The sequence below is a fragment of the Sus scrofa genome, chromosome 5, assembly GCF_054392235.1.
Source record: "Sus scrofa isolate SSC_HxYL_T2T_F1_AM1 chromosome 5, Sscrofa_HxYL_maternal_Yorkshire_Landrace_v2.0, whole genome shotgun sequence".
In the NCBI taxonomy this organism is placed as follows: domain Eukaryota; kingdom Metazoa; phylum Chordata; class Mammalia; order Artiodactyla; family Suidae; genus Sus; species Sus scrofa.
In genome coordinates this window covers 60,452,485-60,478,678 of record NC_139387.1, presented here as the reverse complement: position 1 = coordinate 60,478,678, position 26,194 = coordinate 60,452,485, and the positions used below count along the sequence as shown (strand labels likewise).

At 38.6% G+C, this 26,194-nt stretch overlaps 1 protein-coding gene across 6 annotated transcripts in view; it reads left to right on the top strand.

The window, feature by feature from the left end:
- The window catches only part of AEBP2 (AE binding protein 2), a 74,373-nt gene that overhangs the window by 28,834 nt on the left and 19,345 nt on the right, over positions 1-26,194 (top strand). For 5 of the 6 annotated variants that reach the window (XR_014803774.1, XM_084956628.1, XM_084956627.1 and 2 more), the window contains 2 exons: positions 2,878-2,985; positions 24,665-24,851. Coding sequence is in view for 4 of the 6 variants with exons in the window: in XM_084956628.1 (XP_084812754.1) it covers positions 2,878-2,985; positions 24,665-24,851 (295 nt within the window). In the remaining 2 variants the exon portion in view is untranslated. Of the gene's footprint in view, positions 1-2,877; positions 2,986-24,664; positions 25,811-26,194 lie in introns of all 6 variants that reach the window. The other variant, XR_014803773.1, reaches the window with a different exon arrangement.

Sequence of the window (26,194 nt, the reverse complement as noted above, 5' to 3'; positions counted from 1 at the left end):
ACTTCATATTTTTTATTTTTTTTGCTTTTTAGGGCCCCACCTGCAGCTTATGGAGGTTCCCAGGCTGGGGTCGAATCAGAGCTACAGCTGCTGGCCTACACCACAGCCAATAGCAACGCAGGATTTGAGCTGCATCTGTGACCTACACCACAGCTCACCACAACGCCAGATCCTTAACCCACTGAGCGAGGCCTGGGATTGAAACCGCGACCTCATGGTTCCTACTCAGACTCGTTTCCCCTGCACCATGACGAGAAACTCCATGATCTCTTTGTATTTAATTTCCTATACAGTTCACTTGGTTGAAGGTTATGTTTTTTCTTGGAACCTGAAGGTTTTGCTGCCCTAATAGTGTTACTAGACATTATTCCATCTAGAATAGACCTTACCCACTCAACAGTTGAGGCCATTCTCTGATGGAGTTACAAGGTTTGCCATTGCCTCCGTATTCATGTTTATTTATAGGAAAAGAATTAGAAGTCAGGTTTTTCTCAAATGAGGTGGTTGATACCGATATGGACAGTATTTGAGTATTTATCTGATTGTTTCTTTGAGAGTAACTCAGCACAGGGATTATTACTTAAGACTTAGAATTTTTCACTGTTAAATTATTTTCCATAAATAATATTAATTTTGTTCCCAAATAACTTGTTTAAAGGCATACCTGTTTCTTGTATGACTTGTGAGAGCATTTTACACCAATCCATTTATTTCTTGGATTGAAAAATTTAAGACTCTTGAGATTAATTATAGGCAAGTGGAAATTGATACATAGCACTGATTATCTACATGTGATTGTCAAATGTTGAATTAATCTTCACTGTATATAGGTGCAGCTTTAAAGACTTTTTTTCATCGTCTAGATTCATTTAAAAAGTAGCTTTTGGGAGTTCCCATCGTGGCGCAGTGGTTAACGAATCCGACTAGGAACCATGGGGTTGCGGGTTCGGTCCCTGCCCTTGCTCAGTGGGTTAACGATCCGGCGTTGCTGTGAGCTGTGGTGTAGGTTGCAGACACGGCTCGGATCCCACGTTGCTGTGGCTCTGGCGTAGGCCGGTGGCTACAGCTCCGATTCGACCCCTAGCCTGGGAACCTCCATATGCCGCGGGAGTGGCCCAAGAAATAGCAACAACAACAACAACAAAAAGACCAAAAAAAAAAAAAAAAAAAAATTAAAAAAAAAAAGTAGCTTTTGGAGTTTCCTTGTGTTACAGTGAGTTAAGGATCCTGTGTTGTCAGTGCTGTGGCTTTGGTTACACCTGTGGCTTGGGTTTGATCCCTGGCCTGGGAACTTCTGTGTGCCATGGGCATGGCCAAAAAATAAATTAATTAATTAAAAGTAGCTTTTAATTCTGAGAGCTTCAGAAGTTATTTTATAAACATGTACCGGGGGCAGGAATTTTAAATACCAAGGAGGAAATATTATGAAGTGTTACATCTGTTTAACTAAAAGAAACCAGCAAATCCATTGTGGAATCAGGATGTATGATAACATTCTTTAAGAAGCCATGTTAGACAGCAGTAGTTAGTGCTGTCTTGTTGTAAAGTGGATTTGAGTAAAATTGATCTGTTATTTTAGATTGTTTTTCTAGACTTTTTTATTCTCAACTGTTTAATGATTGTTTCCTCAGTTCTCTGTGTATTTTCATTCTTTTCTGTATATAGTACATTACACTCTTCAAAGTGCAGCTCTCTTTTTAATTGTTCTGACCTTAGAAAAGAACAGAGCCTTTAGGTGGTTCTGTCAAGATAATGATTACAGTAGATTCATGTTTCTTTTACTGATGTTGGGGAGCATTTTTCGATGTTCCAGTTTGATAAAAATATAATCGGTTAAAAAGTTGATATCTCACTAGTAGGAAGCTGGTAAAGATTGTGTTGTTAGTTGTTGGATTGTTTTTTTCCAAACCCAGTCGTACTCAGTTGCTTGAACCCAAGAATGTAGATCTATTACGGTGATAAAGTAGTTCATGCCCATTGCTTTTGCAACTATATTAATTTTAACATTTTGTATTATACTTTTCCTCATCATCAAGGTAATTGGATGAAGAATCATTTTTAATAGGTAGAGTAATATAAAAGTAGGTAGTATTAGCATGCAGTTGAAAATAGAAAATCAAGAGCAGAAGCGTTACAATATTCATTCTTTGTTTATTTTTGTTTTTGTTATTTCTCTAGGAGGTAGATGTTTATGTTGGAGAGTGTTTGGCCTGTGTTTTTCTCTAAGGGTTTTATAGTATGTGGTCTTATATTTAGGTCTTTAATCCAGTTTGAGTTTATTTTTGTGTATGGTGTTAGGAAGTGTTCCAATTTCATTCTTTTACATGTAGCCATCCAGTTTTCCCAGCACCATTTATTGAAGAGGCTGTCTTTTCTCCAGTGTATATTCTTGCTTCCTTTGTCAGATTAGTTGTCTGTAATACTCATTCTTTGAAGATGAAACTGTCAGTGTCCACCAGTTGACTATTTTGATTTATTGTTCTTCCTTCTTTACACCTTTTTTTCCCCCTGGATATCTATAATTAATGCATGCTTGTTCCTTCATTCAGTAAAAAGAAAAATGTAAATAATGGTCCATGGTTCTAGTTCCTAATGATGTATTGTTAATATTGTGTATGTCCTTCTGAATGGCACTTTGGGGTTGGTGTATTGCTTCCCTTGATGAAATGGACAGCAGCTTTAAGGAGTAAGGGTTAAAACTATGCCTCTTGTGTTGGAAGTTTAGAAAGTTTAACAATATTAAGCATTTTGATTTGCTGATACATTAAATGTCTTTTTGTCAATTGAAGACTTGCACCATGTTTATTTGAATTTACAAGGGATGAAAGTCCTTGTTGAAATAAGTGATGATAATAATTATGGTTTTTCTTTTAACAGGTGTTTGTTTGCTTATGGAAAGGTTGTAAAGTATATAACACTCCATCAACCAGTCAGAGCTGGTTACAGAGGCATATGCTGACACACAGTGGAGACAAACCTTTTAAGGTAAGTATATGTGAGTTTTTTCAGTAAAGTTGATACGTTTATTGGAGTTTCCCTTGTGGCACAGTGGGTTAAGGACCTGGTGTTGTCACTGCAGTGGTCTGGGTCACTGCTGTGGTGTGGGTTTCATCCCTGGCCAGGGAACTTTCACATGCCTTGGGTGCAGCCAGTATATGTATCTTAATGGGCATACTTTGGCCGTTCGAAACATTTTAAAAAAATTCTATGAATTTTACTATAGTTGTACAATTGTCATCACAACCTAATTTTACAATATTTCCATCCCAAACCCCCACTGCACCCCCACCCCCACCAACCTGTCTTGTTTGGTAACCATAAGTTTTTAAAAGTCTGTGAGTCTGTTTCTGTTCTGCAAATAAGTTCATTGTATCTTTTTTTAGATTTCACATGTAAACGATAGCATATGATGTTTGTCTCTCAATTTCACTAACTTCATTTAGCATGATAATTTCTAGGTCCATCCATGTTGCTAAATATGCCATTATTTTATTCCTTTTCATGTTGAGTAATATTCCATTGTGTATATGTACCACATCTTCTTTATCTACGCCTCTGTTGATGGACATTTAGGTTCCTTCCATGTCTTGGGTATACGTGCTGCAGTGAACACTGGGGTACATGTATCTTTTCGAATCTTGGCTTTTTCCCAGATGGATGCCAGGAGTGGGATTGCTGGATCATATTGTAATTCTGTTTTCAGTTTTTTGAGGTATCTCCATGCTGTTTTCCATAGCAGTTGCACTAATTTACATCCCCAACAACAGTGTAAGAGGGTTCCCTTTTCTTGACACCCTCTCCAGAATTTATTGTTTGTAGACTTTTGATGATGGCCATTCTGGCTGATGTAAGGTGGTACCTCATAGTAGTTTTTATTTGCATTTCTCTAATAATGAGTGATGTTGAACATGTTTTCCTGTGTTTTTTGGCCATCTGTATATCTTCTCTGGAGAATTGTCTGTTCAGATATTCTCCCCATTTTTTGATGGGATTGTTTGTTTTTTTGTTTTTTGATATTGAGCTATAGGAGGTGTTTATATATTTTGAAGACGCATCCCTTGTCAGTTACTTACTTGCAAAGATTTTCTCCCATTCTGTGGGTTGTCTTTTTGTTTTGTTTAGGATTTCCTTTGCTGGGCAAAAACTTTTAAGTTTAATTAGGTTCCCTTTGTTTATTTTTATTTTTATTGTCATTACTCTGGGTGATGGATCTGAGAAGATATGGCTGGTTTATGTTGGAGAGTGGCCTATGTTTTCCACTATCTGGTCTTATATCTAGGTCTTTAATCCATTTTGAATTTATTTTTGTGTATGGTGTTAGGAAGTGTTCTAATTTCATTCTTTTCCATGTGGCTGTCCAGTTTTCCTAGCACCACTTATTGAAGGGACTTTTCTCCGTTGCAATTTCTTTCTTTTTTTTTTTTTTTTTTTTTTTTTTGCTTTTTAGGGCTGTGTCTGTGGCATTTGGAAGTTTCCAGGCTAGGGGTAGAATCAGAGCTACATCTGCTGTCCTACGCCACAGCAACATGGGATCTGAGCCTTATCTGTGACCTATACCACAGCTTATGGCAATGGCAGATCCCTGGCATGATGAGCAAGGCCAGGGATCCAACCTACATCCTTATGGATACTAGTAGGAGTTATTTCTGCTGCGCCACAGTGCGAGTGCCCTCCATTGTATTTACTTGCCTCATTTGTCATGGGGGACTGTAAGTGTGTGGGTTTAATTCTGAGCTATCAAGTTCCATTGATCTATATTTGTTTTTATGCCAGTACTATACTATTTTGATGATTGTAGCTTTGTAGTATAGTCTGAAGTCAGGGAGCCTGATTCTTCCAGCTCCATTTTTCTTCCTCAGGATTGCTTTGGCTATTCTGGGTCTTTTGTGCTTCCAAACAAATTTTAAAATATTTTGCTCTAGTTCTCTGAAACATGCCATTGATAATTTGATAGGGATTGCATTGAATCTGTAGATTGCCCTGGGTAGTACAGTCATTTTGGCAATATTGATCCTTCCAATCCAAGATCATGACATGGCTTTCCATCTATTTGTGTCATCTTTGATTTCTTTCATCAGCGTCTTATACTTTTCAGAGTACAGGTCTTGTCTCTTTAGATAGGTTTATTCTTAGGTATTTTATTCTTTTTATGTTATGGTAAATGGGATTGATTCCCTAATTTCTCTTTCTGATCTTTCATTGTTTGTATATATAGAAATGCAGTCAATTTCTGTGTATTAATTTTGTATTTTGGAGTTCCACTGTGGTTCAGTGGAAATGAATCTGACTAGCATCCATGAGGACACAGGTTTGATCCTTGGCCTCACTCAGTGGGTTAAGAACCCAGTGTTGCTGTGAACTCTGGTGTAGGTTGCAGACATGGCTTGGGTCTGGTGTTTCTGTGGCTGAGGCTTAGGCCAGCGGTACACCTCTGATTCGACCCCTAGCCTGGGAACCTCCATATACCATGGGTGTGGCCTAAAAAGACAAAAGCAAAATCTTTTGTATCTTGCAGCTTTACCAAATTCATTGATGAGCTCTAACAGTTTTCTGGTAGTAGTGTCTTTATGATTTTCTAGGTATAGTATCATGTTATCTGCGAACAGTGATAGTTTTACTTCTTCCTTTCCAATTTGGATTCCTTTTATTTCTTTTTCTTCTCTGATTGCCATGGCTAGGACTTCCAAAACTGTGTTGAATAGAAGCGGCGAGAGCAGACATCCTTGTCTTGTTCCTGATCTTAGCATGAATTCTTTCAGCTTTTTTTTTTTTGTCTTTTTTGTCTTTCTGTCTTTTGTTGTTGTTGCTATTTCTTGGGCCGCTCCCGAGGCATATGGAGGTTCCCAGGCTAGGGGTTGAATCGGAGCTGTAGCCACCGGCCTACGGCACAGCAACGCAGGATCCAAGCCGCGTCTGCAACCTACTCCACAGCTCACGGCAACGCTGGATCGTTAACCCACTGAGCAAGGGCAGGGACCGAACCCGCAACCTCATGGTTCCTAGTCGGATTCGTTAACCACTGCGCCACGACGGGAACTCCTCTTTCAGCTTTTTGCCACTGAGAATGACCTTAACTGTGAGTTTGTCATATACTACCTTTATCGTGTTCAGGTAGGTTTGCTCTGTGACCACTTTCTGGAGGGTTTTATCTGGAGGGATGTTGGATTTTGTCAAAAGCTTTTTTCTGCCTCTGCTGAGAGGATCATATGGTTTTTATTCTTCAGTTTGTTTAGTGTATCATGCTGATCAATTAGACATATTGAAAAATCCTTGCAGCCCTGGGATAAATCCCATTTGATCATGGTGTACGTTCCTTTTAATGCATTGCTAGTATTTTGTTGAGAATTTTTGCATCTGTTTTCATCAGATTTTTTTGGTGGTGTCTTTGTGTGGTTTTGGTATTAGGGTGGTATTAGGGTGTTTGGTATTAGGGTGGCCTCATAGAATGAGTTAGGAATGTTCCTTCCTCTGCAATTTTTTGGAATAGTTTCAGAAGGGTGGGTGTTAACTCTCCTCTAAATGTTTGAAAGAATTTGCCTGTGAAGCCACCTGGTCTTATGCTGTTTTTTTGTTGGAAGCTCTTTTAATCACAATTTCTATTTCAGTACTTGTGATTGGTCCATTTATCTTTTCTATTTCATCCTGGTTTAGTCTTAGAAGAGTGTACTTTTCTAAGAATTTGTCCATTTTTTCTAGATTGTTTGTTTTTGGGGATATACTTGCTTATATTAGTCTCTTAGGATCCCTTGTCTTTCTGTGATGTCTGTTGTAACTTCTCCTTTTTCATTTCTAATTTTATTGATTTGAGGCTACTTCTTTCTTGGTGAATCTGATTAAGGATTTATCAGTTTTTTTCATCTTTTCTAAGAACCATCCTTAAGTTTCATTGATCTTTCCTATTTTCCCCGTTTCTGCATTTATTTCTGCTTTGATCTTTATGATTTCTTTCCTTCTGCTAACTTTGAGTTTTGTCTGTTCTGTCTCTCTAGTTGCTTTAGGTGTAAAGTTTGCTTGCTTATTAGAGCTTTTTCTTGTTTCTTGAGGTAGGCTTGTATTGCTATGAACTTCCCTCTTAGAACTGCTTTTGCTGTATCCGATAGGTTTTGGATTGTTTTGTCTTTGTTGTCATTTGCTTCTAGGTATTTTTTGCTTTCTTCAGTGATCCATGGGTGGTTTGGTAGCATGTTGTTTAGTCTCCGTATGTTTGTGTCTTCTGTACTTTTTTTCTGGTCGTTAGTTTCCAGTCATAGAGCTTTGTGGTTGGAAAAGGAGCTTGTTAGATGATTTCAACTTTCTTAAATTTACTGAGGCTTGATTTGTTGTGGCCCAGAATGTGATCTGCCCCAGAGATTGTTCTCTGTGCACTTGAGAAGAATGCTGCTTTTGGTTGGAATGTTCTATGAATATCTGTTAAGTCCGTCTGGTTTAATGCATCACTTAAGGCCTGTGTTGACTTTCTGTCTGGATGATCTGTCCATTGCTGTAAGTGAGGTGTTAAAATCCCCCGCTATTATCAAGTTATTCTCAGTTTCTCCTTTTAAGGTTGTTAGCAATTGCTTTATATTTTGAAGTGATCCTAAGTTGGGTGCATATATATTTACAATTGTTATATCTTCTTGGATTGATCCTTTGATCATTATGTAATGTTCTTTGTCCTTATAATATTCCTTATTTTAAGGTCTGTTCTGTCTGATTTGATTATTGCTACTCCAGCATTCTTTTGATTCCCATTTGCAGTGAATATTTTCTTCCATCCTCTCACTTTCAATTTGGTTGTTTTTTTTTTTTTTTTTTTTTTGGCTCTTTAGGGCTGCACTTGCAGCATATGGAAGTTCACAAGCTAGCAGTCAAATTGGAGCTGCATCTGCCGACCTATGCAACAGCCACAGCAATGTGGGATCTGAGCCGCATCTGTGACGAACACCGCAGCTCATGGCAACGTTAGATCCTTAACGCACTAAGGCCAGGGATAGACCTTATGTCTTCATGGATACTAGTCAATTCGTTTCTGCTGCACCACAATGGGAATGCCCTCACTTTGAATATGTATGTGTCCCTAGAACTGAAGTGGGTCTCGTGAACACAGCATATATATATATATATGGGTCTTGTTTTTGTATCCATTCAGCCAGTCTTTGTCTTTTCTTTGGGGCATTTAATATATTTACATTTATGGTGATTATTGCTATGTATGTTCTTATTGCCATTTTATTAATTGTTTTGGATTTGTTTCTGTTGGTCTTTTTTCTTCCCTTCTTTTGTTCTCTTGTCTTGTGGTTTGATGACTATCTTTAGGGTTGTGTTTGGATAGCTGTTTCTTATTTTTGTGTGTGTGTATCTGTTGTAGATTTTTGATTTGTAGTTAACCATGAAATTTTGATATGAGTCTCTCTTTCTCTCTCTCTCTCTCTCTCTCTCTCTATATATATATATATATATATATGCAAGATTGTTTTAAGTTGATGGTCTCTTAATTGCAGGTAAATCTCCTGTGTCTGCATTTGTACCCTCCTCATGATTTCTGGTTGTGGTAGCATATTTGTATGTGGATTATTTCCTACCTTTACTGTATGTATACCTTTACTGTTGAGCCTTGTCATTTGTAATATTTCTTTTTCTAGTTGTGGCCTTTTCTTTTCCACCTGAAGAAGTTCCTTTAGTATTGGTTGTAAAGCTGATTTAGTGTTGCTGAATTCTCTTACCTTTTGCTTGTCTGTAAAAGGTTTTGATTTCTCCTCAAATCTGAATGAGAGCATTACTAGGTAGAGTAATCTTGGTTGGAGGTTTTTTCCTTTCATTGCTGTAAGTATATTGTGCTGCTCCCTCCTGACCTTCAGAGTTTCTGCTGAAAAATCAGCTGACAAACTTATTGGGGTTCCTTTGTATGTTGTTTGTTTCTTTCTCCTAGCTGTTTTCTTTTTGTCTTTTTTTACCGCCTCATCTGCAGCATATGGAGGTTCCCAGGCTGGGGATCAAATCATAGCTGTAGCCACCAGCCTACGCCACAGCCACAACACCTCAGGATCTGAGCTGCGTCTGTGACCTACACCACAGCTCAGGGCAATGCCGGATCCTTAACCCACTGAGCGAGGCCAGGGATTGAACTCATGTCCTTATGGATGCTAGTCGAGTTTGCTAACCACTGAGCTATGACGGGAACTCCTTCCCTAGCTGTTTTCAGTATTTTCTCTTTGCCTTTAATGTTGGTCAGTTTGATTAATATGTGTCTTGGAGTGTTACTCCTTGAGTTTATTTTTTATGGTACTCATGCTTCCTGGATTTGAGTGAGCAATTCCTTCCCCATGTTAGAGAGGTTTTTAGCTCTTATCTCTGCAAATATTTTCTCTGGCCCTTTCTCTCATCTCCTTCTGGCATCCCTATAATATAGGTGTTGGTGCGTTTAATGTTGTCCCAGAGTTCTCTTAGACTGTCTTCATTTCTTTTCAATATTTTTTCTCTTTTCTGTTCTATGTCAGTAATTTCTGCCAGTCTTCCACCTTGCTTATTTCTTTTCTTTCTTTCTTTTTTTTTTTTTTTTTTTGGTCTTTTTGTCTTTGTTGTTGTTGTTGCTATTTCTTGGGCCGCTCCCATGGCATATGGAGGTTCCCAGGCTAGGGGTCGAATCGGAGCTGTAGCCACCGGCCTACTACGCCAGAGCCGCAGCAACGCGGGATCCAAGCCGCGTCTGCAACCTACACCACAGCTCACGGCAACGCCGGATCGTTAACCCACTGAGCAAGGGCAGGGACCGAACCCGCAACCTCATGGTTCCTAGTCGGATTCGTTAACCACTGCGCCACAACAGGAACTCCCACCTTGCTTATTTCTTCCTCTGCCTCCTGTATTCTGCTGTTGGTTCCTTCTAGTGAGTTTTTTGTTTCACTTATGTATTTTGCATCTTTGCTTGCTTAATCTTTAATTCTTCTATTTCTTTGTTCATGTTTCTTAGAATTTATCAGTCTTTGCCTCCAGTCTCTTTCCAGGATCTTGAATCCTCTTTACTACATCTTTACTGTCATTAAAGTCTTTTACATGGAGGTTGGTAATCTCCAGATCACTAAGCTGTTTTTTTTTGGGGGGAGGGTTCTTTTTCATTTTGTGTAGATTTTTAGTGTGGTCTCCTTTTTGCAGACTATAGGGATGTAGCCTCTCTTGCTTCTGATGTCTGCTCTCCTTGTGGCTGAAGTTAGTACAGGGGCTTGCTTCATGCTTCCTGATGGAAGGGACTGGTGCCTGCCCACTGGTAGGTGGAGCTGATTCTTATCCCTCTGTTGTGTGGGTCTTTCTCTCTGAGTGTGATGTGAGGCAGTGTGGGGGGTCTTCAGACAGATTGTTTGCTGATGATGAGGTTGTTTGCTCACTAGGTTTGTTTGACCTGGAGCTTCTCAGCCCTGATGGGTGGGACCACATTTTTCCAAAATGACCACTTCCAGGGAAGTTCATGCTGATGATTATTCCTGAGGCCTTTGCCTGCAGTGTCCTTCCCCCAGGAGATCCTCCAAGAACTGTAGGCAAGTCTAATCCAGATTCCTATGGAGTTTCTGCTTTACCTTGGGACCCAGGGCACATGAAAGCCTGTGTGTGCTTTTCAAGATTATAGTCTCTTTCCCCCAGTCCCATGGAGCTCCTGCACATAAGCCCTACTAGCCCTCAACACCAATGCTCTGGGGGCTCCTCCCAGTGCCAGATCCCCAGGTGTGGGAATCTGACATGGGGAACTCTCACTCCCATGGGTGAGTCTCTGTGATATGGTTACTTTCTGGTCTATGGGCCTTCCACCCAGTGGATATAGGGTTGCTCATGTAGTGTAATCATTCCTACTGTCTTGATGTGGCCTCTTCTTTGTGTTTTGGAGTAAGATAGCTTTTTTGATAGTTTCCAGTCTATTTTGTTGAAGGATATTCAGCAGTTGGTTATAAATTTGTTGTTTCCACAAGAGAGGGTGAGTTCCAGTCCTTATACTCTGCCGTCTTAATCTTGTCTCCCTTCTAAACACTTTTTAAAGAACTATTTGTTTTGGAGTTCCCTGCTGGCTCACTGCGTTAAAGATCTGGTGTTGTCACTGCTGTGGCTCAGGTTCGATCCCTGGCCCAGGAATTCCTGCATGTGATAGGCACAGCCCCTGCAACCCCCCAAAAGAAACAAAAGCTGTTTGTTTTAACATCCCTGTAGATGCATGGAATTTATAACATAGTTGAAGGTAAAGAAAATTTCATCCAATTTTTAAAATTTGAAGACTAGGAAAAAGTCTCTGTGAAGGTAGGGTCTTAAAAACCGCTAGTGGGCAGACCAGTGACTTGAATGTGTATCTTTAAAATTGTTTGGCTCAGGGAGTTCCCTGATGGCTCAATGGGTTAAGGATTCAGCATTGTCACCATTGTGCTGTGGTGTGGGTTCAGTCTCTGGCCCTAGAATTTTTGGCATGGCCAAAATAAGTAAATAAAATTGGTTTGTTGTGGTTAATACCTTGTGCTCTGATTATATTTCCTCACTGCTATAGGTTTCAGCCTTTTTATTAGCAAACAACACTGTTCATTAAGTGGAAAAATGAAATTGTAGAAGATTAAGGGGCTTGATTCCTTTCATTCAGTTTTGAGGTCATATTACCGAATAGTTGTAAATGTATTGTCAGATATACTCAGGGAAATGTGTAACTTTATGTAAAATCTGTTTTTCTGTTTTTAATTTTTATGGCTGCTCCCATGGCACATGGAAATTCCTGAATTCAATCTGCAGCTGCAGCATTGTCAGATTCTTTAACCCGCTGCAGCAGGCAGGGGCCCAACTCACGCCTCCTCAGTGACCCAAGCTACTGCATTTGGATTCTTAACCCACTGTGCCACAGCAAGAACTCCCCTTTTTTCCTTTTATGCTCATTAAAATTTAAAATATTTTGGTTTGTGACTATGGAAAGCATATAACATAGAGGTTGAAAGTTTGTATTTAATGAAGTTTAATAATTGTAAACAGTATCTGCTGGTGTATAAATATGGTGCCTTAAATTTCCTTTGGGTTTCATTAGAGAAGGAGATAATTCTTATAAAATTACTTTTTTTTTTTTTTTCTCCTTTTCTAGGGCCGCTCCTTCGGCATATGGAGGCTCCCAGGCTAGGGATTGATATGGAGCTGCAGCCGCCGGCCTATCCCAGAGCCACGGCAACGCAAGATCTGAGCTGCGTCTGCGACCTTCACCACAGCTCATGGCAACGCCGGATCCTTAACCCACTGAGCAAGGCCAGTGATCGAACCCGCAGTCTCATGGTTCCTAGTCGGATTCGTTAACCACTGTGCCACGACGGGAACTCCTAAAATTACTTTTTTGAAAAGACAATCATTAACAAGTTAAAAATTACAAAGAAAAAATTTATGGTAAAAAATCTTGTTCCCGTTCTTTCTTTTTTTTTTTTTTTCTTTTTAGGGCCGCACTCTCAGCATATGGAGGTTCCCAGGCTAGGGGTCAAATCAGAGCTGTAGCCACTGGCCTACACCAGGGCCACAGCAACGCGGGATCCAAGCCGTGTCTGCAACCTACACCACAGCTCATGGCAACACTGGAGCCTTAATCCACTGAGCAAGGCCAGGGATTGAACCCGCAACCTCATGGTTCCTAGTCGGATGCGTTAACCCCTGAGCCACGACGGGAACTCCAACACATGTTCTTTGCTGTTGCAAATAGTGTTGCAGTGATGAATGTTTGAACATAATGTGATTTTGTTTATGTGTAATTTTATATGTAGGAAAAATTCTCCAAATGATGTAAGTGGTTCATTCACAGGGTATGTAAGGATTGGTGATTTTTTTTTTTTATTAATAATTTTTTTATTTTCCCACTGTACAGCAAGGGGGTCAGGTTATCCTTACATGTATACATTACAATTATATTTTTTCCCCCACCCTTTCTTCTGTTAGGATTGGTGATTTTAATAAATATTGCCAAACTACTATCTCTAGAGGTTGTGCCCTCATCAGCAATGTTAGAGCGTTTGCCTTCTAAACAGCTTTGCTAAGAGGGTATTGTCAGACTCTTTTTGTTTTTTTGCCAGTCTAACAGATGAGAAATTGGATCCTATTTTTTTTTTTTTTTTTTTTGTATTTTGTCTTTTTAGGGCCACACCTACAAGCATATGGAGGGTTCCCAGTCTAGGTGTCAAATTGGAGCTACAGCTGCCAGCCTACACCATAGCCATAGCAATGCGGTATCCGAGCCATGGCTCGACCTACACCGTAGCTCACGACAATGCTGGATCTTTAACCTACTGAGTGAGGCCAGGGATCAAACCCGCATCCTCAAGGATACTAGTTAGGGTCGTTAACCACTAAGCCATGACAGGAACTCCATAATGTAGTTTTAATTTGCCTTTTCTTTATTACCAGGGTTGGTATCTTTTCCTATGTTTAACAATTTGGATTTGGATTTTTTTTTTCTTTGTTCTTTTAAAAATCTCTTGAAAAGAATGAACAAATGTATATGTGTAACAATCACTTTGTGGAGTTCTGTTGTGGTTCAGTGGGTTAAGAATCTGACTGGTGTCCATGAGGATGTGGATTCAGTCTCTGGCCTCACTCAGTGGTTTCATCATTCGGCATCACTGTGAGCTGCGGAGCTGTGGTTTAGGTTGCATATGCGGCTTGGATCCTGAGTTGCCGTGGCTCTGGTGTAGACTGGCAGCTGCAGCTCTGATTTGACTGCTAGCCTGGGAACTTCCATATGCTGCAAATGTGGCCCTAAAAATAAAAAAAAAATAAAAAAATCATTTTGCTGTATATATCTGAAACTAATGAAACATTGTAAAGCAGCTATACTCCAATAAAATAAAAAAGGAAAAAAGAAAAAGAATAATTTTCTTAAAAAAATATGTAAAATAAAATAGTCTCATTGAACTTTCTGTTGGCATATGGGTCTTATAACTTCAACATCTTAGCCTTTCCTGGAGTCATCTATAGTTCCTGGCCCTGAAGTACGTAACCTGGGACAGCTTTTTAAACTTTCTGTCTAATATGTAGCTGGTAAAAACAGTTAACCTCATAAGAGTTGTACAGTATACAGCTAGTAAATATAAGAGATTATTGATGTTAAAGTAAAAGAATAATTTACTTTTTTTTGTAAATTGCTTTTTATGGGTGCACCTGTGGCGTAGGGAAGTTCCTGGGCTAGGGGTCAAATAGGAGCTCCAGCTGCTGGCTTGTGCCACAGCCACAGCAATGCCAGATTCGAGCTGCGTCTGCAGCCTATACTGCAGCTCACAGCAATGCCAGTTCTTAACCCCTTGAACAAGGCCAGGGATCAATCCCGCATCCTCATGGATACTAGTCAGATTCTTAACTCATTGAGCCACAACAGAAATGCCCATGAATAATTTACTTTCTCATTGTGTGCCATTTCCATAAAGTTTTGATTAAGGCAGCAGTTCTGTTGCTGGTTGATTATGATGTTCTGGTTAATTTCAAAGCCCATGCAAATGGATTTTTTTCTCCCCTACATCTCTCTCTCTCTTTTTTTTGTGCCTTTTGGCTTTTCAGGGCCGCACCTGCAGCATATGGAGGTTCCCAGGCTAGGGGTACAATCGGAGCTACAGCTGCTGGCCTATGCCATAGCCACATCAATGCCAGATCCGAGACATGTCTGTGACCTACACCACAGCTCACGGCAATGCCAGATCCTTAACCCACTGAGTGAGGCCAGGGATCAAACCCGAAACCTCATGGTTCCTAGTTGGATTCGGTTCCGCTGCACCACGATGAGAACTCCCTTACAACTCTTTTTAGAAACTGTAGAATATTCCCTTTGGAGTTTGGGAAAGAAATGTTTTTAGACAAAAGTTAAGGGGTATGATTTAGTGAGGCATTGTTCTTTAGGTCATAGAGAATTCATATAGAATTCCTAAGTAATAAGAATCATTTGAATTAAGGAAAAAGAACAAAGGACAAAAAAAAAAAAAAAGAATCAAGGAAATGCTGCTTGCTATTTTCAGTGCATGGCTATGTGCTAGGCATTTGGGAGGCAAGGTGAGTGTGAAAGGCAGACCTCTGCCCTTCAGGGAGCTTATATTCTTTAGGTTTATACAGATCTAAAGTTAAGTAATGAAATGTTGTATGTGCTAATTGTGACCTTCAAAAGGTTCTCTGCAAACATAGCTTAGTGGCCAATTAATGGGGCTGGGAAGGAGCTGTAGGTGAGTGGGAGTTGACAATATAGACAGGAGGCGATGAGGTGATGATACTTGTGGCCAGTCTCTTTGAAAATAAATTTTTTAGTTGTAACATGTGAAGTATTTAAAGTACACGTAAGTGTTCAACAGTTTAAAGTTTTGTTTCATATGTTTGGATGCACCTGTGTAACCACCACTACATTGAAGAATATTTTCAATAAAACAAAACTTCTTTCTTTTTCTCTCTTTTTTTTTTTTTTTTTTTTTTTTTTTGGTTTTTTGAGGGCCACACCAGTGGCATATGGAGGTTCCCAGGCTAGGGGTACAATCGGAGCTACAGCTGCCAGCCTATGCCAGAGCCATAGCAACTCAGGATCTGAGCCGAGTCTGTGACCTACATACACCACAGCTCACGGCAATGCCGGATTTTTAACCCACTGAGCATGGCCAGAGATCGAACCTGCAACCTCATGGTTCCTAGGCCGATTTGTTTCCCCTGTGCCATGACGGGAACTCCGATAGAACAGAATTTCTATGTCCTTTTCCAGTCTATCCTTGCATTCTTTGCTCCTTCCCCAGGGGCAGATTATGATTTCTATCATCCTGGCTTAGGTGTATGAACTTCAGTGTTTTGCTTTTTCACTCAACCAAATAGCAGTGAGTGATACTTGCCCTTCTTGTTTTATGTACCAGTCATTTAAAAAAAAATTGCTGTGTAGTATTCCAGTGTATAGTAAAGCATAGTTTATCCATTCTCATACTGATGGGCACTTTGGTTCTTTCCAGTCTTTGACTGTTACTAGTCAAACTGTCTTAAACACACACTCCTACCTGTCTTCCAGTTGCATAGATGTACTCGTTTCTCTTGGTTGTATACTTAGGAGTGGAGTTATTGAATTTTATGTAGCATAGGGCATAATTAGCTTTAGAAACTGTAAACTTTACCAAAGTGATCATACAATTTTATATTCCCACCAGCTGAGAATGAGAGTTTTAGTTGTTCTGTGTTTTGGTATTTGCATTCTTTATATTTTTAGCCATTCTGGTGTATATTAATGGTAGCCCATTGTGGCTTTAATGATATCTTGATCACATTTTCATGGGCTTTTGGCACTTGAATTTCTTGTTTTGGGTGAAGCGCCTATTCAAGCCCTTTTCTACTGTTAATCGAATGATTTGTCTTATAACTAAAATACATATGAAATTCTAATAAGTCCTTTGTCAGATATGTGTATTGCAAATACCTTCTTCCACTCTTGTCTTTGGTTATCCTTTCACCTTTCCTAATGGGATCTTTTGAAGAGTAGTTTTTAGTTTTAGTGAAATCAACTTTTTTCTAATGGTTAGTGCTTTTTGTATTCTGTTTAAAAAAAAATCTTTGCCAGGCTTCAGTATTTGAAGATGAGAAGGATATTACATAAAAGCTAGGTTTTGTCAAAGTTCCCGTTGTGGCGCAGTGGTTAACAAATCCGACTAGGAACCATGAGGTTTCGGGTTTGGGCCTTGCTCAGTGGGTTAAGGATCCGGCGTTGCCGTGAGCTGTGGCTCGGATCCCGCGTTGCTGTGGCTCTGGCGTAGGCCGGTGGCTATGGCTCTGGTTGGACCCCTAGCCTGGGTGTCTCCATATGCTGCGGGAGCGGCCCTAGAAAAGGCAAAAAGAAAAAAAAAAAGCAGCTAAGTTTTTTGTCTTACAGTGATGGGAAGATGATTTCAGCTGTGTGTGTGTATAATATAATTTATGTATCATAAAACTTACAATGTGTAATTTTTAATGTAGTAACAGTTATGCAACTATCACCACTAATTCAGAAATACATGCCTTTCAAAGAAAGAAAAGGAAGCAAAAAGAATGAGTAAACTGGGGAATAGTGTATAGTTTCATATATGTACTGATATTTTCTGGTGGCAAAACTTGAAAATACTAAAATATTTCTGCCTAATGAGCTTGGAATGTCTAGAAATTAAGTGTAAAAGCAGTTGATTGCAAGTTTATCGTGTTGACTGTTCTAGTGTTTGTTGTATAGTGAAGGAAAGTGAAGTAGGGGGTCAGAAATAATCATGATTGGCAAAGGCTTAAATAATGCTACTTTGTGCCATGCACATTATGTACATGTTTTATTGCATTCTGTATTTTAACTAATTTAATCTTTACAGTTCTTGATTTAGTCACTCTTGTTGCTTTCATTTTGCTTTCATTTTGTAGACGAGGAAACGAAGATAAAAGAGATTAAATGTTTTCTAAGATAATGAGCAGTTAGTGGCAGATTGAGGACTTCAGAGGCAGTATGAATCCAGGGGCTGTGTACTTGTGGTCCAGTGTGGCTCACTAAGTCATAGCGCAGAATGGCTCCTGTGCAGTGTATAGTGTATGTACTGTATGTTTTCTTTGCAATACTGTTATTATCTCTTATTATCTATTACTCTGGAATTTGATTCTTCTGAGGAGTGTGCATTATACTTTTTGTCTTTTCTATTATACTTACCATATGCTTCAAGCATTTACCAAAGAGTTTGGTTTTATTCACATCTTAATATTAGTGTAGTTGCTCTATATATATAGTTGGATAGTTTGTGTGTAGGCTAATTGATAAAAATAATTTTGATGTTGAGTTTCAAAACATGCACACTGTCTTTAGCGAAAACATTTAAAGTTAGTGGTTCTTTAGAATGAAGCCTGAATAAAGAAGAGATAGAGAACAGGGAAAGGAAGAGTTGCCTGACTATGACAAACCTTGGAAGTTCACAGCCATCGAAACTTTTTCTTAATTCCTGTTAGTCTCTTTTTCCTCCACTCTGTCAGATGGAGATGAGTATGTTATAAAAGTAATGCTTGCTTCATATGAAAAAATTTGCTTTTGAAAAGCTGAAAAAGACTGTGTAACTATAAACTAACATCTGTTGAAAACCATTATCTATTCTCTAATATATATTTGAATGTGTGGGGAGGAGGGCCACACCTGCTGCATGCAGGGATCAAACCCAAGCCACAGCAGCAACCTGAGCCACTGACTGCAGTGACGGTTTGAATATATATATTCAAATATGTATATTCTATATATATATATGTGAATTCTTAATACATATGTACAAAGTAAAGAAATGGAATTATTTTGCACCTACATGTAGCCTACCCTTTTGGTTCTGTATTAGATATCATTTCATGTCAACTAACTTAACTTTAGTGATTGTATAATATTTGATGTGATAGTTTACCATATTTTATTTGCTATTCCTTGATAGATATTTTGGTCCAATTTTTCATAATATAATCAATGAACACATTTTTTTTCTTTTTTCTTTCTTTCTTTCTTTCTTTTTTTTTTTAAGGGCTACACCCATGCCATATGGAGGTTCCCACGCTAGGGGATGAATTGGAGCTGTAGCTGCTGGCCAACACCACAGCCACAACGCCAGATCTGAGCCATGTCTGCAACCTACACCACAGTTCACAGCAATGTGGGATCCTTAACCTACTGAGCGAGGCCAGGGATTGAACCTGCATCCTCGTGGGTACTAGTCAGATTCATTTCCGCTGAGCCACATGGGAACTCCAGTGAACACATTTTTATAAACTATTTTTGTGAGTAATATAAGTTCCTAGAAGCTATTTTGCGAAGTCACAAGGTATGTCTAGGTTTTCTTTTGAAAAGTATTGTTGGATTCCCCTTCAGGAGTTCCCTCTGAGGCGCCATGGGTTTGGCACATCTCTGAGGCACCAGGACCCTGGTTTGATCCCCAGCCTAGCACAGTGGGTTAAAAGATTCTGCGTTGCCCACATGGCTTAGGTTGCAGCTGCAGTTCTAATGGAATCTGATACCTGGCATGGGAACTCTGTATTCTCTGTGGCGGCCAAAAAGATAAAAAGAATTCCCCCTTTTGAAAAACATGCCAATTTATATTCTAACCATCAGTGTATAACATAGTGTCGTTTTTCAGCAACCTTCCTGAAGCTTGTTGTTCTGTTTTATCTTTGCCAATCTGCCAATGTATGCCAGCACATTTCTACTTATGTATGGTACAGATACATACAATGTAAATAGAAGTAAAAACTTTCTTCTCTGGGCTTCCTTGATACCACACTTGCCTGTTTTTCATCCCCTTAAACTCCTTGGCTGCTCCTTCGCAGTCTGCTTTGCTGGCCTCTGGCTATGTTCTGCCTGACTCCCTAAGTGTTGGACAGTACTTTCTTTCCTCACAAATTCTCACCCTAGCTGTTCTTATTTAGTCCTTTGCTTTTAAATACCATATATAATTTGATTACTCTGTTTATCTCAAGTCCTTTCTCTCTTGGATTCCAGAACAGAGTATTCAGCTTGCAAGTCTGATAGAGCATTTTGAATTTACTCTGCACAAAATTTTGGTTTTCCATTCCAAACATAGTTCTGTTTTAGACTCAGTAAATAGTAAGATCCTCCATCCACTTATCCTGACTTTAAGAGCCTTGTGTTATTTTTGATTCTTCTCTTAACTTCTCTTATACTCCCTCTAAATGCATTAGCAGTTCCTATTGATTTGCTTGCCTCTCAGTGTTATTTTGAATATTATATTACTACTTCTTACTCTACTTTTTTATTCCCAGTTCATCTTCTCTGGTTCAATTAATTATTGCTATTTGAAATCCTTGGTAACTCCTCTCCAAATTAAAATCCATATTTCTGGCATTCCTGTTGTGACTCACCAGGTTAAGAACTCAACATAGTGTCTGTGAGGATGCAGGTTCGATCCTTGGCCTTACTCAGTGGGTTAAGGATACAGCATTGCCACAAGCTGCAGTGTAGGTCTCAGATGTGGCTCTGATCCAACGTTTGTTGTTTGCTGTGGCATAGGCTGGCAGCTGCAGCTCAGATTCACCCCTGGCCTGGGAACTTCCATATACCTCAGGTGCGTCCTTAAAAAGAGGGGAAAAAATTCATATTTCTTAGCATAATGCATAAATAAGGTCTTCATATCTGATATTTATTTACCTGCTTCTGTATTCTCATTCATTTCCTTACTATACTTTCATAGGAAATTGTGTGCCAGCCAGTCATACTGCACTGCTTGTAGATCTCATGTAGATCACACTTGTCCTCACTGTGGTTTTGTATAGGCTGTGCTTTCTGCCCGAGACTCTTTTTTTTTTTTTTTTGTCTCTTTAGCTATTTCTTGGGCCGCTCCCTTGGCATATGGAGGTTCCCAGGCTAGGGGTCGAATCTGAGCTGTAGCCACCGGCCTACGCCAGAGCCACAGCAACTCGGGATCCGAGCCACGTCTGCAACCTACACCACAGCTCACGGCAACGCCGGATCGTTAACCCACTGAGCAAGGGCAGGGATCGAACCCGCAACCTCATGGTTCCTAGTCGGATTCGTTAACCACTGCGCCACGACGGGAACTCCTTTTTTTTTTTGTGTGTGTGTCTTTAGCTATTTCTTGTCGAGACTCTTAAAAGCTTTTTGTTTTGGAAAAATTTTAGATTGACAGAAGAGTTGCAAAGATAGTAGAGAGAGTACCCATGTGCTTTCACCCCGTTTGTTTCCCCTGATGTTATTTTCTCATATTATTGTGGTATATTTGTCAAAACGAAGAATCCAACGTTTCTACCTGAAATTTTTGTTTCCTTTAGATTGGTAATAAATACTGCCTTGTCTTCGGTGAAACTTGTGTTTTTTGTTCCATGTTTCAGTAGCCCTTTGTGGATTTTCATAGCACCTTACAGGAATATTACTATGAATAAGACAATCTTTCAATTAGCAAAGACTGTCTTAGTATCACTTCATTATGACAAATCTCTTTGTAAAAACTGTAATTCCATGTTTCAAATTTTAGAACAGCTACTTGACCATAATGGTGGCTGACATATTGAATGTTTCAGTAGATTTGGGAGATAGAACATTTAAAATGCTCCATGTCCAACAACCAGTTTTTTCCTTGATTGCTGAAACAATTTTTCAACAGGTTTGTTATTTTTCTATCATAATGCCATGAGTTCAGTGGTCATTGTTGTGTGTGTGGGTTAAACATTGAATACCTGAACATGAAAATTACTCAGTACCACAAAATGTTAAGAGAAGGGAAGGTACCATTTGAGGCAACAGATATGTCTCTCACCTTGTTTTCTCTGATAGACTCTAAATGAGTGGGCCGTTTATTAGATGATGCTTGAAATTATTTTCTCTATTAGAGTGATAGAATTTGTGTTTTAGTGAAATGTGTTTGATCCTATTTTATTTCTTTTCATTAAAGGTACTCTTTTCACTCATTCTAAATTCTCATTGTACTTTTTCTGTTTTTTCTTTTTTAGATTTGTTTTTTGTTCTTGATTGATAAAATCAAAGATAAAAACAATTTTCTGTTCGAATTCTCATTATTGATTTTGCTTCCTGAGCATTGAATCCTTGCTGATTAAAATAAACTTGTAATATTTACTTTCTCAGTTCTGTGTATTGCCAGGGCATATTCTTTACAGTTTTGAAGGAACAGGACAGAAATGAATCTGTTAGCCTCCTGGGACCTTTGTAATTATGGATAATCCTGGATGGATTCATATCACAAACTCTGTTTGTATTTAAACCTGGGAACTTGGATCCGAACTGTTACTGGCATTGCTGCCTTAATTGTAGTAGCAGTTCTAAAATTTGAACTGGAGTGTCTCAACATACTTGAATAACCAGTATCAAACTGGGAATCCAGGGGCAAAGACTATTTTACTTATTTTGTATTCCCTGAATTATCTGGCACATGGGCCACAAAAGATGCTTTAAAGTATTTAGAGTAGGTATTAGGAAATACAGGGCTGATACTTTCTAAAACTGAGAAGTAAGAAAAAATATGTATTGCATGGCTTAGTCTGTGGTATACTGTATCATAGAAATGTGTGTGAACCAAATTTGTCATTTAAAATTTTCTAGTGCTACGTTACAATAATTGAAGCAAGTGGAAATAATTTAAATAATAATTTGACTTAACACATTATGTTATTTCACCATCTAATCAATATACAGAATGATGTTTTGCTTTTTTTTGATGCTAAATCTTCCAAATTTGGTGTGTATTTTATACTTAAGAACATTTTCCAGTTTGAACCAGCCATATTTTTTGAGTGCTCAGTAGCTACACATGTCTTAATGGCTAAAATGTATACAGTGAAACAATAACCCATTAAGGTAATTTTGCTTTTCACTCTTAATTCAGGTGCTAACTGCATCATCTGTATTTATTTTATTTTTTAACCTTTAAAAAATTGATGTATAGTTAATTTATAATATTGTGTTAGCTTCAGGTATACAGCGAAGAGATTCACTTCATATGTATTTGTATATATATAAATATATATAATATATATATTCTTTTTCAGATCCTTTTCTATTATAGGTTATTACAAGACATTGAATATAGTTTCCTGTGCTATACAGTAGGCCCTTGTTGTTTATCTATATTATACATAGTAGTGTATATATGGTAATTGCAAATTCATAACTCTCCCCCCTCCCTCATTGTCATCTTTATTTAGATTTCACAAAATTTGCAGTTGGAGAAGTAGATTCACAGACTCAGATTATTCCAAACATATTTAAAAGTTTTTCAGCAGATAAATTGTTTATCAGGTTTTAAATTTAAATTTAATATGGTTGCTAAGGAAGTTTAAATAAAAACCACAGTGAAATAGCACTTCATATTCATGAGGATGGCTTTAATAAAATAAACAGAAAATAGCAAGTCTGGGTAGGGATGTGGAACTTCCTCGTATAACCTCTTATGTTGTTATATAGTATTGTGAATATGCCAAATGCCACTGAATTGTGCACTTAGATGTTAAACGTCTCATGATCAGAATCTGTAGCTGAACATTCTTGATGTAGGCTGAGGACCACACTATTGATAGGGTTGTTGTAAGAATTAAATGAATTATAAGCACTGGTTAGGACTTATTGCTTCTTTTCAAGGTTCCCATAGCACTCTGTGCCTTACCCCTGACTATAGGGCTTTGAAGTTGTTCCTTTCCATGCATATCTTGCTGATCATATGTAAGCTCTTTCAGGGCCAGAACTGTATCTTATTCATCCTTACACTTTTAGCATTTAGTGTAATATTGGACATAAAATAGTTAAGTCTATGAACTAAGATCTTGAGTTATTCCTCTCCCTCTCACTTAATGTGCACCTTAGAATGGGTAAAGATTTTTGTTAGTAATGCTGAATACAGTCCATGACATGTCTTTTGAATAGTGAAATAAGGAGAATAATACTAATAGCACTGTATAAGGATCTTGCTGTGAAATGTTTTCAGGCAGTATTGATTTTATCAGAATCTCTAAGCTAATATATTTAGAAACATTTATGAGTTGGGATAAGCTGTCTAGTAATACTCTGAAAGTATGAGCATGTCCTTGAAGGAAGGAAGATGAGCTCTCTTTCACATGGGCAGACTTAGACTTTATGAATAAAGCCATGGTCTCTACTAACAGGGTTGTATTGTGTTTGTAGAAGTTTGAAATAGTAGAGGTACCTAGGTTGAAATAAAGAGCCTGGAAGCATATGGATTTTTTTTGTGTGGTATAATCAAGAAAAATATGATTAAGTTAAACCACCTGGGAATAATGTGATTGATTTATTTGGTGGCAGGCAGATATGACAGATATGCATGCCTGGAGTTAGGTTGTCAAGCCAGGAACTAAGCAACTTGGATAAGTTACTAATTGAAAAGCCACTAGCAATCCAGTGCTGGATTTTGCTGTTTGGGGATCATTTTGGAAAATAGTGTTGGTTTTAATTAGTAACAGTCATTTGTTGGAAGATCTGCAAATATTATTTTCCTAAGATCTAACTAGACACAGACTTGTATTGTGACTCATTTGAGCATTGTGATTTTAGTGATATCCAAACATTCTGCACCCGTTGTTGAAATAGCAGATCTGACAGTTGACTTTCATAGTTAAGTTAAACCTTCTGTTTTCTCAATCTTGGCAGTACAGAAGGCTGAAGAGACTGTATTTAATGGAACTTATAGAGGGTTCCATAAGATTAAACCTGAACATAAGTTTTCTGAGACTAGACCCAGTAGTTTAAAAATCAGTATTATTGTATTTCTTTCCTATCTATTACAATAGCCAACAGTAGGGAGCTTGCTGAAGGTTTTAAAGTAGCATATGTCCTAAGATAAAAATGACTTTAAAAATCCAGGAATCCAGGTAATTGTTCGATTACATAATTTTTTGATCTAAAAACAGCTTATTGCTCCTCTTATATTTTTCTGGAAAGAAGAGCCCACTATTTTGTCTCGCATATAGTGGGAAAAGCAGTAAATTGGGGAGTCATGAAAATTTCTAGTCTGCCACTGCTTAATGTGAGTTATTTTGTCCAACTTACAAAATGAAAAGGTTGCTCCAGTCCCTCAGATTCTTTCTGGAATTAGTTCTGTAGTGTTACTGATAATACACTATTTATTTATTTCTGATAATACAAAATATTTACTCATTTGTATTTATACTTGTGTCCTATACAGAATCCCTGACATTCTTTTTTATTTTTATTTAGTGTGTTGTTGGTGGCTGCAATGCCAGCTTTGCTTCTCAGGGAGGGCTAGCTCGCCATGTACCCACACACTTCAGTCAGCAGAACTCCTCAAAAGTTTCTAGCCAGCCAAAGGCCAAAGAAGAATCTCCTTCTAAAGCTGGAATGAACAAAAGGAGGAAATTAAAGAACAAAAGACGACGCTCATTACGTAAGTGTTTCACTGAAAATCATTATGTATTAGATGGCTGTTGTTTATATCTTGGGCTTTGGCTCATTCAGTTTTTACCATTCTTGAACTCTGCTTATCTATTTTTATTTTATTTTATTTTTTTTATTTTAGGGCTGCACCCTCGGCTTGTGGAAGGTCCTAGGCTGGGTTGATGGCCATAGCAACGCTAGATCTGAACCGCGTTTGTGACCTACACCACAGCTCATGGCAATGCTGGACCCTTAACCCACTGAGCAAGGCTAGGGATCGAATTCTCATCCTTATGGTTACTGGTTGGGTTCTTTACCGCTGAGCCACAACGGGAACTCCTGCTTATCTATTTTTGTTACCAGTAATGAACAGTAGGATCTTGGTCCATCAGTGTGAGTATTCAGTGATGTATGTCTTAACTGTAGTAGCTAAGGGAATGTAAGTATATGTGACCTTAGAATACAAGCTCTGTATAGAATTAGATTTTTGAGGGCTACTTCGATTCTTTTCTAAATTAAGACAGTTTGAATTAAGAGACTGTTGTTGTGTCCATCAAGATTTTATTTAGTAAAAGAAAAAATAATGGGCATGTATGTATGTATGTATGTATTTTTGGCCATAGTCATGCAGTGGCTTGATGGGGGATCTCAGTTCCCAGACCAGTAATTGAACTGCAGCTGTGGAAGTACTGAATCCTAACCACTAGACCACCAGGGAACTCCCCCAAATTTTTATAAAATTTGAACATGTTAAAAATTCAAGTAAAAGTGAAGTAACCTATCTGCTCCAAAGTGGTATATGTGAATAGCGAGACTGTGTATAGTTTGTGTCTCAGTGCTTAACAGTCTGATGTGACTCATGTGTACAGTGGTTATGTGCTTAATTACCAGACTGTGAGCTGTATCCTCAGCATTTAGGAGAGAACATTATTAGATTATTGTATACGTTTGAGCCACAGAAAAATAAGAGTCTCGGAGTTCCCGTCATGGCGCAGTGGTTAACGAATCCGACTAGGAACCATGAGGTTGCGGGTTCGGTCCCTGCCCTTGCTCAGTGGGTTGACGATCCGGCGTTGCCGTGAGCTGTGGTGTAGGTTGCAGACGCGGCTCGGATCCCGCTTTGCTGTGGCTCTGGCGTAGGCGGGTGGCTACAGCTCCGATTCAACCCCTAGCCTGGGAACCTCCATATGCCGCAGGAGCGGCCCAAGAAATAGCAACAACAACAACAAAGGACAAAAAGACAAAAAAAAAGACAAAAAAAAAAAAAAAAAAAAAAAATACTTTCTTCCATCTCCCAATGCTTCATGTCTTCCTTTCTTAAAAAAAAAAAAAAAAAAAAAAAAAAAAAAAAAA